Here is a 13,627-nt window from a genome sequence, read left to right on the forward strand (position 1 = left end):
CCAGCTATACTAAAACAAATCGCAAAGAAGGTTATGACCATAATTTATGGGCCATAAAGTCACGTGACCATGTGGATAGTGTTTCTCCAAAACATCTTGCCTTCTGTTTAGGTCTTCAGGTTCTTAGTTGCTTGTTCATTGTGGCACTAATTGTATTCATCCATCTTGTTGTATATATGTTAAATGTGTAAGATGCAGCACAGTGGCTCAGGGGGTAGCACTGTCGCCCCACAGCAAGAAGGTCTTGGGTTCAATCCCCAGGTGGGGCTGTCCGGGTCCTTTCTGTGTGGAGTCTGCATGTTCTCCCCGACGTGTCTGTGTGGGTTTCCTCCGGGAGCTTCGGTTTCCTCCCACAGTCCAAAGACATGCAAGTTAGGTGAATTGGAGAAACTAAATTGTCCATGACTGTGTTCGATATAAACTCGTAAACTGATGAATCTTGTGTGATGAGTAGCTACCGTTCCTGTCATGAATGTAACCAAAAGTGCAAAACATGACGTTAAAATCCTAATAAACAAACACTAATTGTGTTCATCTTACCGTATATAAGATGTGTACGTAGGTTTACATGAGTTTACACATCCTCTGTATTTAAATTTTAAAGGCACAATTCATGTTTACTTGAAGCTATTGTACACTGGTGAAAAAAAACATTAAATGTGTCATGCACAAACATGGCTAATTTCATATCAATTTTTTACCATTTTAGGTTCATCAAATAAACGTTTGATTTCCGTAAAATGACGCGCTAACTTTATTTATTTGTAAAATGTACAAAGCAGTGAAGTTGACAGGGCCCAAGCTTTTGCATCGAGACAGTAAACAACACCGTACACAACCATCTTACGATGCGCGCTCACGGCGTGTCGGTGTCGAGGACTCGCGCACGCGCTTCATGTTTCTCCAAATAGTACGGGAGGAGAAATGCGCGTTCACGTCTCAGACGATCCGTTTACACACGCACACACACACGCACACACTCACTCACTCACTCGCGCAGTCTGTGCTGAAGCCGGGGCCTTGATTGACTCTGAGAGAGGCAGAAAACGTTTAGAAGAACCAACTAAATCGGGAGAAGGTCTCCTGCCCGACTGATAGAACGAAGCTAGCTAGATTTGTAGGGCGGAATATTCAATGGCGGAGTCGGGCAGTAGCGCAGCCGGAGCAGCGGGCTCTAACGGCAGCGCCTCCGGAGCTGGAGGAACCGCCGCCGCGCCCGGAGGAGCCACTGCAGTCGCCGGCTCTAAACACGGCCTGGAATCGGTCAAGGGCCAGACTTTCGACGTGGGCCCGCGCTATACCGAACTTCAGTACATTGGAGAGGGGGCTTACGGGATGGTTTGGTAAGAAGGATTTATTTATTTTATAGGTTTTAAATCTGTCATGCGCGGAATAAGGGCTGCGGCTTCAACACGCATACTAGCATACTAACCTACTAACTAGTACATCAAAACAGTACGCTAGTTAAGCAAGTACAGTAATACTCCTCTCTTTATTCCTCTAATATTAATGTTTGCTTTGTGCTTTATCTTAAATAAATCCTGTCAAGTTAACACTGTGTTAAGGTGTTTGTGTTATCTTCAGCACTGTTGTGCTAAAACTGCATGCTAATCCATTAGCATTTAGCTCTTGGACATGTCATTATGTCGAGTATGTATTATAGGCGTGGTTGAGATGCCTGATGCTACTTGTTTTAGTCTTAAACTTTGTAATCTCGTATTATTATACACATTCAAAGAGTAGAATTTATTGTTATGCTTTTTATTTATCTGTTCGTTGTTAAAATACTTCACAATAACACCTTCGTAGCGTTAATCTGGCCTTTTTAGGTCTGTTTGGTGTAAATTGGCTGATATACTGAATGATCTTGTAGGATCATGTAAACATTATACGACAAGATAAAACACATAAATAGTTTACTGGAGTGCTGGACAGCTGGATATCCTGAACCTGCTGGCAATGTTTATAACATGAATCATTCTACACTCTGATAAGCAATAATATTGACATTAAAGCTCAGTTTTGTAGCTTTTTGGGACTTGCTGACCTCTCTGGTTGTTGAAGTACAGGACAATCTTCTGTGGTAAACATCTCATTCTTTCACAAATTATTCTGATGATTGTGCTGCAGAGATAATAACACAATCAAGAAGTAATTTAGTGCCCAGTTTAGTCATTAATCCAGTGGCATTTACTTTTAAATAATGATGTTATGGAAAAATCTGCCCTGTTTTTTTGGGTAATAATTCTTTTTCTTTTTTTTTTTAAATTTCCGACAGTTTTATACATCTTTATGCAACATACATACCTGTTAGTAATGCTCTAAACCAGTGGTCCTGAACCACCGGGCCACGGACTGGTACCGGTCTGTGGGTAATTTATTACCGGGCCGCACAGAAAGAATAAATATTCAGAGACGCTACAAGAGCAATTACATTTCCGATACTCTTCGGGTGTTATTGTACCAAATCACCACACGGTGGGAGCAGCGTCTCGTTGCAGCGAGAAAAGCTCAGGATTCACACTGATTTTCCATTCTCTAGTTATTATTATAAATCCACCCTGCCCCCGCCGGTCCGTAAAATTAAATCTAATATGAAACCGGTCCGTGGTGGGGGCCGCTGCTCTAAACCAATACTGTGACAATGCTGGTATTGGAACAAACTCATGTTTGTTTTAAGAGGGTTTGTAACAACAGTTTGGGGTAAGACTTTCCTATTTTAGCAAGACTGTGCACCATTGTACAAAGCAATGTCCATGAAGACAAGGTTGTACAAGTTTAGTGTATAGTAACTACAGTGGCCTGTGAAGAGGCCTGATCTTAATCCCATTAAGCACCTTTGGGATAAATTGGAACACTGATTGTGAGTCAGGCCTTCTCTTCCAACATCAGTACCTGATCTCTGATTAGCTGTTTTGAGGAAATGGGAACAAAATCCCACATGCATAGTCCAAAAGTTTGTGTAAAAAGCCTTTCCAGAGAAGTGAAGGCTTTTAGTCGCAAAGAGGAGGCAATTTCTCATTAACAGTCATGGTCTTGGAATGGGATGTCCAGCAATCTCATGGTCATAAGGTTGAAAATTAACTAACCTTTAAATAGCTAACCTTTTTGGTGCAGTTAATTGTACTTCTGGGCAACTAAAATATGAGATTATTTGTTTTACACATGCAACATACCTTCTGACCCTTCCCGGTGATACCCGTAAGATTAAGATCATACATAGTACAATCAATCCCAAATTGCTGTTAGCTTTGATACTGGTGACCTATTAAAAAAATAACAAAACAAATTTGATGCGTGCCTATTTCAGATAGTTTATTGTACATCATGTATATGTGTTGTTGATATGTAAATCAGTGCTTCTCAAACGTTTTGGCAGCTTGACTGCAATGGCTCATCTTGTGGTCCTCACAAAAATAATACTGTATATTAACAATAGGCCTAAAGTACAGTGTAAATGTGTTACATTTCTGTTTGCCTTTATGCTATTCTACAGCTATTACAACTGTTACTTTCAGGATGTATAAGATAGTTCTATCAGTGTGTGTGCTTTTTCTAGTACAATCTACTGAATATCTGAGAGCAGCAAGGTTATGTTGTTTTGGTTATGTTGAATTTAACTCATCTAATGCAATAGACTCATTCCCCTCTTCCCCCATTACGTATGCTTCTAGCTCTGCTTTTGACCACGTGAACAAGATCCGAGTGGCCATTAAGAAGATCAGCCCATTTGAGCACCAGACGTATTGCCAGCGCACACTGAGGGAGATCAAGATCTTGCTCCGCTTCCACCATGAGAACATCATTGGCATCAACGACATTCTGAGGGCGCGTCACATTGACTACATGCGCGATGTGTATCCTTAGACGAGCAGTTGGCCACGCCTGGAGAGCCAGGCTGCACTGCGTTAAGGAGTCAGGTTTCCAGACATTGTCCTCAGAAGAAATTAGACCAGGCCTGTGCTTTAGCAGATTTGTTTAATAGATTAAAAGATAAATTCAATCTTAAGCCACAGACCTTCACTAAATTTCTGCTTTTGTGTCATATTTGAAACCTAATTATATGCTGTACACACAGTATTATTTTTCAACTAGTGCATTAACAGTAATTTAAAACGCTACATAAGCAGGTTGTTTCCCTGATTTGATGTTGATTATCATTGTTGTGCCTGTGAGCAGCTAATGAGTCAGTTAGTTTCAACCCTTGACTGCTTGTAGTTACATCGTCCAGGACTTAATGGAGACAGACCTGTACAAGCTGCTGAAGACTCAACAGCTCAGTAACGATCATATCTGCTACTTTCTGTACCAAATTCTGCGCGGGCTAAAGTACATCCACTCTGCTAACGTCCTCCACAGAGATCTGAAGCCGTCCAACCTGCTCATAAACACCACCTGCGACCTCAAGGTTAGAACCAGACTTTTCCTCCTGAGTTTTAGACTGGGATTCGAGTTTATTTAATGGTTATGTTTACACTGGAGCACTTTGCTTACCAACCTGCCTGCTATTTAACTCACTCTATGTAAATCTAATGAGTAGTAATAGGCACAAAAGTAAATGTTTCACCATCTTTTTCAGCTTTTAAATCACTTCTTATTTATAGAACATTTGACAGTTAGACGAGATATATTTGGATATGAGTAAGATAACTTGGAGATGAAGTCTTATACTATAGTAAGAAAAATATCCATATTTTAATTCCATCTCAAATTACCAGAGGTGCTTAGTACTGTGCTATGTTTACACTATTATTATTCTAAACAAAAAAGTGTACCACATAGACGGTGCCGCTGTTACATTCTGCATTATACAGGGTGTGTGTGTAGTTAAGACGGTGATTTAATGTGTTGTTATTGGTAGTACTGAGTTAAATCGGCAGCATAATCCAATCCAACAGACGGCAGGTTAAGAACTCAAGAGCTCTTGTCATTGATTTTTAAGGATTGTAGTGTCCTCTCTTTAAGGCTCCTAGTGCTTGGGTGTAAATCATTTGATCAATAAAGATTAACCTAATGGAAAGATTGACTTAATGGAGACAGATGTTACAAGATACACCTAAAATACTTGAAAAGACAGCATGCCATTGTCAGATGTATTTAATAATTACACACCAACGATAGTTTCTTGGTATACTTTTCAGATACTGTATACTTGGTATTTTTTACTTGATATTTTTTAGAATCTGACATCTACTTATATGAAATTATTAAATACCAAATTCAGAAAATTTATACCAGAACATACTAGAACTAGATTTTCTTTCCTCCTCAGATTTGTGACTTTGGGCTGGCACGGATAGCCGACCCAGAGCATGACCACACTGGATTTCTTACAGAGTATGTAGCCACTCGCTGGTACCGTGCTCCTGAGATCATGCTTAATTCCAAGGTAAAGATTTATGCATGTGTAGATTTGATTATGCATGTTGTCTAAAGGTTTGTCTATTCAGACCTCATGACTTATTACTCCTCTCTCTCTCTTTTGTCAGGGCTACACAAAGTCTATTGATATTTGGTCGGTGGGCTGTATTCTGGCGGAGATGTTATCTAATCGGCCTATTTTCCCAGGAAAGCACTATCTGGACCAACTTAACCACATACTTGGTGAGGCACTGCTCTTCTTTAAGATCTCTTAAACTTGAGTAAATTCAAAAAAAACATTAAACCTGGATTATAAGATGCCACTTTAACGTGTGTGTTAAAATGTGTGATGTAAGGAATCCTGGGCTCCCCATCTCTGGATGATCTGAACTGTATCATCAACATGAAGGCCAGGAACTACTTGCAGTCTCTGCCCCAGAAAACCAAAGTTCCCTGGACCAAGCTCTTCCCCAAGGCTGATAGCAAAGGTACATACATGCACAATGTGTACAAGTAGTTTTTTAGAGCTCCCATTAATATAAAGGTGAAACATTTGCTGAATGGAGAATCAGCAGTACAGAAATTTTGAGCTTTTTGATACTGTAAGCATGTGTGTAGTTTGTATGTTGTGTGTGTACATATATACTATATACAGTGTATCACAAAAGTGAGTACACCCCTCACATTTCTGCAGATATTTAAGTATATCTTTTCATGGGACAACACTGACAAAATGACACTTTGACACAATGAAAAGTAGTCTGTGTGCAGCTTATATAACAGTGTAAATTTATTCTTCCCTCAAAATAACTCAATATACAGCCACTAATGTCTAAACCACCGGCAACAAAAGTGAGTACACCCCTAAGAGACAACACCCCTAAATGTCCAAATTGAGCACTGCTTGTCATTTTCCCTCCAAAATGTCATGTGACTCGTTAGTGTTACTAGGTCTCAGGTGTGCATAGGGAGCAGGTGTGTTCAATTTAGTAGTACAGCTCTCACACTCTCTCATACTGGTCACTGAAAGTTCCAACATGGCACCTCATGGCAAAGAACTCTCTGAGGATCTTAAAAGACGAATTGTTGCGCTACATGAAGATGGCCAAGGCTACAAGAAGATTGCCAACACCCTGAAACTGAGCTGCAGCACAGTGGCCAAGATCATCCAGCGTTTTAAAAGAGCAGGGTCCACTCAGAACAGACCTCGCATTGGTCGTCCAAAGAAGCTGAGTGCACGTGCTCAGCGTCACATCCAACTGCTGTCTTTGAAAGATAGGCGCAGGAGTGCTGTCAGCATTGCTGCAGAGATTGAAAAGGTGGGGGGTCAGCCTGTCAGTGCTCAGACCAAACGCCGCACACTACATCAAATTGGTCTGCATGGCTGTCACCCCAGAAGGAAGCCTCTTCTGAAGTCTCTACACAAGAAAGCCCGCAAACAGTTTGCTGAAGACATGTCAACAAAGGACATGGATTACTGGAACCATGTCCTATGGTCTGATGAGACCAAGATTAATTTGTTTGGTTCAGATGGTCTCAAGCATGTGTGGCGGCAATCAGGTGAGGAGTACAAAGATAAGTGTGTCATGCCTACAGTCAAGCATGGTGGTGGGAATGCCATGGTCTGGGGCTGCATGAGTGCAGCAGGTGTTGGGGAGTTACATTTCATTGAGGGACACATGAACTCCAATATGTACTGTGAAATACTGAAGCAGAGCATGATCCCCTCCCTCCGGAAACTGGGTCGCAGGGCAGTGTTCCAGCATGATAATGACCCCAAACACACCTCTAAGATGACCACTGCTTTATTGAAGAGGCTGAGGGTAAAGGTGATGGACTGGCCAAGCATGTCTCCAGACCTAAACCCAATAGAACATCTTTGGGGCATCCTCAAGCGGAAGGTGGAGGAGCGCAAAGTCTCGAATATCCGCCAGCTCTGTGATGTCGTCATGGAGGAGTGGAAAAGCATTCCAGTGGCAACCTGTGAAGCTCTGGTAAACTCCATGCCCAGGAGAGTTAAGGCAGTTCTGGGAAATAATGGTGGCCACACAAAATATTGACACTTCAGGAACTTTCACTAAGGGGTGTACTCACTTTTGTTGCCGGTGGTTTAGACATTAATGGCTGTATATTGAGTTATTTTGAGGGAAGAATAAATTTACACTGTTATATAAGCTGCACACAGACTACTTTTCATTGTGTCAAAGTGTCATTTTGTCAGTGTTGTCCCATGAAAAGATATACTTAAATATCTGCAAAAATGTGAGGGGTGTACTCACTTTTGTGATACACTGTATATATAGGCGATTAAGACTAATGCTCGTGGTCTTTTTCTCATTATCTGTGTCAAAATTGTGCCTGTGTATGTGCGTGCATGTGGAAAAGTGTGGGAGTGAGTTGGAGGTGGCTATGAACAAATGGTTTGGAATAAAAAGAATGCAGAGTAAAAATATTAAGCACTGCACATTGCCCAGAGATTAAACTCATTTCATTTAGTGCTTTCAAAATAGTTTGTATGTATGTTAATGAAAACCTGATCTGATGTCCAAAATTGACCTCTGTTTTCCAAAATCTGTTTAGCTCTAGATTTGTTGGACCGCATGTTGACCTTCAACCCCCTCAAGCGTATAACTGTGGAAGACGCACTGGCCCACCCCTACCTGGAGCAGTACTATGACCCTACTGATGAGGTGCCTCCTTTTCTCATTCTGTCCTCTCCTCAGACATGCACTTTTAGCAGATTTACTTGAAATAGGTGTGGTACTTTCAACCTCCATTCCTGGGTGTTTACAGTGAGGGCTCATGTGCGGTCAGGACCTCATACGTTATCTGCCAAGACATTCTATGCTTCTTCTAAGCTTCCTTCAGGAGCACTCGTGGCCATGCAAGCGCTCACTCACTTTTTTAACAGGCTTACTAACTATGAATAGAAATGAAATCTCTCTCTGTGGCCAAAACTTCTGACCGGACTGCACCACTGACAGGAATGTTTGATTTTAAGGTGGCAGAAAAGGTTCCTTAAGTTCAGGCTCCTTAAGTTTAGTTTGAAAAGAGGGATTTGAGGGATTTTTTTCCTTGTATTGAAATGATAGAGCGGTCCTCCTGAGCTGATTTCATAAGAGCAGCACCATTTAATGAAAGCTTACAGAATCGAGTGAAGAGCCTATCTGCACTTTATTCACAAAAGTCTGTTGATGCCTCTCTTAATGAGTGACGTATGTACCTCCAACTTTGTGGCAGCAATCAAATTCCTTTTCCTGTTTCAGCAGAACTATGTCCCATGGACAAACCAAAGATCACAAAGACATAGTACCTATGTACAAAGCCCTGACCCCAGACCCAGAGTAGAGGCTCTTATAGCTGCAGAGGTGGGGAATTCTATTTTAATTCCCATTAATTTGGACTGGTATGTCCAACAAGATTGTGGTCAGGTCCGAGGTCCACATGTGGAGGGTAAAGAAATACAGCTACCACTAGACACTGTAAGATCGTCACATGGTTTGTGCAGTCATACATATTATTGAGCCCTAATCCACTCTGTCACCCGTGATTTTTTTGTATTTGTATTAGCACAGTGTTTGTTTTGGCTTTCGATTGCTAAATATGCTCTACAGATCTAAAGTATGTAGTTAAAAACAATATTAATTAAGGATAAGTTTAATTAGCCTTATTTTTGTGTATGTGTTTGTAGCCAGTAGCTGAGGAGCCGTTCACATTTAACATGGAGTTAGATGATCTTCCCAAAGAGAAGCTGAAAGAGCTCATCTATGAGGAGACGGCACGGTTCCAGGCCACCTACCAGGGATCCTGAGGAAGACGGGGTAAACACACAGCGTACACTTTTACTCATGCACACACATGTACAGAATAATGCCACGAGCTCACTTAATTACTGACCACAAGGTCGTTGTGTAGTGGGAGAGGGTGAGATTATTTGATCATTTGTGGTTTTAGATACAAATAAATTAGGATTTGGCTGGACCGAATTCACGTCAACACACTGCTATGTGGGATTGTATTCGGTCTGATATTACTAAGTTGCTAGCTTGCACAACACTCGTTAAGCTAAGGCTAAACCAGTAAGGTCACTGAATTTAGTCTTTGTGCCACTTAAAATTTCCTTGACCAACTTGGAATAATAAAATAAAAACTGAACAGAATGATTAACCAGATTTTTAGGCATCTGTCTAGAATTAATGTTAGTTTAGTTCAGAGTTTAAGTGCATAGTATTAGGGCGGCACGGTGGGTAGCACTGTCGCCTCACAGCAAGAAGGTCCTTGGTTTGATTCCCAGGCGCAGTGGTCCGGGTCCTTTCTGTGTGGACTTGGTCCCACAGTCCCAAAACATGCAGTCAGGTGAACTGGAGATACGAAAATAAGTGCATAGTATTAGCAGATATCAGAGAATCAGAAGTCAGCTTTTGGAAGGGGTATATTGTATCAGTTCATCCTGTTTGGATAGTTAAGGTCATTTATCATTGTTTTGCATGAAGTTAAGGACATTGTACGTTGATTTTTGTAAATTAGTGTATTTGTGTAGATTAATGCATTTTTTGTCCTTTTTTTCTGAATAGCTCCCAAGGAGAATGATCAAGCCACACTAAGGTTAAGAACAACATAACTCCAAACAAGCTACAAAAGAAATACGCATTTACATGATATCAAAAAAAGGAGAAAAACCGTACAAGCAAAACTTGAGCATTTCTTTTCTTACTCCGTTCCGCTTGCCTGGAGGCTGTGCGCTGTTTGGTTTTATAACCTGCTATATCGATGCCATTGAACAGGGGCTGTTCTGCTCACCATCTCAGTCCATGCTGCGCACAGCCCCTAAAACTTTCATCCCTCTTATAAAGTCTTGCTGTCTTTCTCACGTGCTCTTATTTCCGCTCTCTCTCTCTCTGTCATCCCGTCAGATTTGGCCTGCGTACTGAACGATGGAGAATAGCGAGGGGGAAAAATTGAGCATATCTTTACTATGGGCTCTGGCTGGGTGTGTGTATATATTACGTGGGTGTTTTTTTGCATCGTTTCTAAGTATTGTATGTGAGAGATCTGTTTGTACACTGTAATTTGAACATTCTGATTACTTGCAAAATGTGTTTTGTATGTGGAGAGTTTATATTTGAGTATACATTTGAAAATGTCTTTTTTGTTTCAACTAAATACATGACATGTGAATAGTCTGTTTACTTTTTATTTTGGGCTTTTGTGAAAGGTGATCAGACAGTGCTTATTAGGTGGATATCGGGGGGAAAGTTATACAGGATGGGTTTATACAGGAATGAGCGAGAGAGCTAGTAAACTTTCTTGCTTTACTTCCTGTCAGATTCCATTTTGAAATGCTCTTTTGTCAGTGCTCTTGGAAAATGAAGCCATCAGTATCATCAAACTCATCACATTTCTCATGCTGCTGTGCTCCTCTTTTTTACAATCGCATTCTTTATTAGGTTCTTTTTTCTATATTCTTGATTGCACTTATGCATGTCATACATTAGAGATTTCCTGGGTTTTTTATACCCTACATTCACACTGGCAGTGACTACTTAGATTTGCCTAACTTAATTTAATACTGATTACTAGTGGGCATTTAAGTTCTTTCTTTGCTTCTGGATGTGTGTAAAAAAAAAAAAGACTTAAAAACCTGTTAAGATCCATGAATGCCTACAGTTTACATGTGGATAAAATATAGTGATTAATGGCTTGGACTTGGCATGTGCACCTCCCAATGGCTTAAACTGGCATCCAGATGAGGAACTTTAATTGAGGGATATCATTTTACAGTAAGAAAAACTCTATTGGTTATAGAAACATCGTATTGCTCCTCCTCCTGTATAAAGTAGCGTTGTTAAACATTGCCAGCTCTGCCCTCTTTATGTTGCCAACAGTAGCTCCGTCTTCTGCTAGATGTCGCCAGCTCTTATAAACTTGATTTAAATTGTATTTGTTTCAAAGGGGCATCAAGAGTGATTTTGTCTGTCACTTTTTTATTTTTGTTCCAATCAGCCATTCATTATGCTCTCGGTTGATTATTTGTTTTTTTACATGAACTCTTGATGGTCTTATTTTATCTCGATGCTTTAGTTAACATTTTCACATGGATTACTTGCTTTGGATCATTCTTTCACGCTCAAAGTGGTATTTACACATTTTACTTGATAATAAATGAGCTGCTGTTGCTTGGTAAGTGTATTGTAAGACTGTATTTGCATCATCGCAACCAGAGTTTGAGGATAGGTGTAAAATTTTTACAAACAGTAGCGTGATAAGTAAAAAATATCTTAAAGAAATTTGCTTGGTTGTATGTGGTCACTGCTGGTGTGAATGCTGATTTAGTGTTAGATTTCCCTTAATCGCTTTATTATTGGATGTTTTCTATATATTAGTATTTGGTGTTGATTGTCAATGGCTACTATTGTCATCAATTCTCTCTATTTTTGCATATCTTTCAAAATCAAATTTTTTTTATTTGTTACCATCCCTTTTTCCCCTCCAGCACCTTCCTAATTCCTTCTTCTGCATCATTCCTTCATCCTCTCTCCTCACACGTTGCCAGCTGAGGAGACATAGCCAAGCCGAACGCTTTCAGAGCCATAGCACACACTCCTTCCCCCTGGTGATGTCACAATTTTATCAAAGGGCTTTTCCACGGGGCTTGCTAACCTCATGCCTCTCTTTCTCACCTGTGATTGGCTGACTTTGTGATTATGTAGTCTGTGACTGGCTTATTTGCATGCACAGAATCACAGGTAGTATTCCTACTTTCCTGCTTGTTTAAGAAGTGTTACTGCATCCTTTCTTTTCTGAAAACGATGTTACGCCTGTAAAAAGCAAAAGCGCTTTTTGTCTAAACGTGGATGAGGAAAGCTTGCTCTCTGGGAGAGGAATGGAGCAATTTCATTATAGTTTCTTTGCCTGAAGGCTTGATTTTTGTCTGTGGGAAGCACACCGATGTTAACATCCCTACAGCACGTTCATACTTCGGTCGAATGACGTTCTTCAATCTGTGCACCTGCACTTTGTGTCTCATGACCAAATGTGTTTTCTTAGTTTAATTTAGTCCTCTTTTGTCTTTTTTATAGATTATTTTGATCAATGGAGACGTTATACTTTTTAGTCTTCAGGGTTTTTCTTTTTGTTTTTGCACTTTTCACCTCTCTTTACCACATCCACGACTTTCTGCTTTTCTAGTTAATTGTGGGACAGGAAAGCACAGATGCTCGGGCTGTATCCCTGAATCTGTGTCTGCATGTCTGTCTTTTAGCTTTGAGCTGTTTTTTCTGCATCCCCTTGAACCCTTTGTTGACCTTAGGCTAACAAATCATTACAAATGAAAATGCTATTTCTATAATGCTGTATTGTTGCTAATGTAATGCTTATTTACCAACGGGACCATGGGGACAATCGCAGCACACACCTACAGATAACTACCACATAAACAGTATATGATTTTTAAGGCCGACTAATGAGGCTGATTTCATAACGTTCATTTATTGGCTGTTATTGCTGTTATATTGATATCTGTTTTTAAAAACGAAAAGGGATTTAAAATTTGTCTTTTTAGTATGTTTATTTTCTCGCTCTCTCTTTGGCTGTGGAAAACAGTTGGGTGTGCCGTCACTCTTTCAGAGTTCTATTTTGTTGTTTTCCTTAATCTTTTAAGGTCTTATTTTAAAAGATGATTTAAAGCTATGAGTAGATTGTCGGGATTTATAAACCACAGATGGTTTTAGTCTATGTACTTATGCTTATGGGTATTATGAATTAAACAATTAACAGAATTCTATACATATATTAAATAAAAGTCCTGATACTGTTTTTGATGTGTGTGTGTGATTATTTTTTTCCCACTTGTTGTTTGATGGAGATAGTTTAAATCTTGATCAGTTCTTTTAAATGGGTTGTTAACAGGCTTTATAAAATCTTCTACATAAAGTCGTGGTTGCTGCAGTGGAATAATCACAAAATAAGGAAGCCTTTTATTTATGCGTATTTCTGGTTATTTATACACTGTGATAGCTCAGTGGTTAAGGTACTGAACTAGTAAACAGAAGGTTGCCGGTTCAAGCCCTGCCACCACCAAGTTGCCACTGTTGGGTCCCTGAGCAAGGCCCTTAACCCTCAATTGCTCATCGTGTTCTGCTCATTGTGTAAGTCGCTTTGGATAAAAGCGTCTGCTAAATGCTGAAACTGTAAATGTAAAATACACTTATAAAGCACATTATCTGGTATATGCAGTCACTGATTATTTTATAAGCAATATTTACAC

The 13,627-nt window shown here is 40.0% G+C and overlaps 1 protein-coding gene across 1 annotated transcript; it reads left to right on the forward strand.

Moving 5' to 3' along the window:
• The first annotated feature begins 963 nt into the window (after window positions 1-963).
• Window positions 964-13,176, forward strand: mapk3 (mitogen-activated protein kinase 3). Its single transcript, XM_062984918.1, has 9 exons — window positions 964-1,343; window positions 3,675-3,857; window positions 4,219-4,408; window positions 5,273-5,389; window positions 5,490-5,604; window positions 5,718-5,849; window positions 7,942-8,051; window positions 9,053-9,182; window positions 9,936-13,176. The coding sequence occupies exons 1-8, from the start codon at window positions 1,135-1,137 to the stop codon at window positions 9,170-9,172; spliced, it is 1,176 nt and encodes a 391-aa protein (XP_062840988.1). The 5' UTR covers window positions 964-1,134; the 3' UTR covers window positions 9,173-9,182; window positions 9,936-13,176.
• Window positions 13,177-13,627: the final 451 nt, after the last annotated feature.

This window comes from Trichomycterus rosablanca, chromosome 22 (assembly GCF_030014385.1).
Source record: "Trichomycterus rosablanca isolate fTriRos1 chromosome 22, fTriRos1.hap1, whole genome shotgun sequence".
Classification (NCBI taxonomy): Eukaryota; Metazoa; Chordata; class Actinopteri; order Siluriformes; family Trichomycteridae; genus Trichomycterus; species Trichomycterus rosablanca.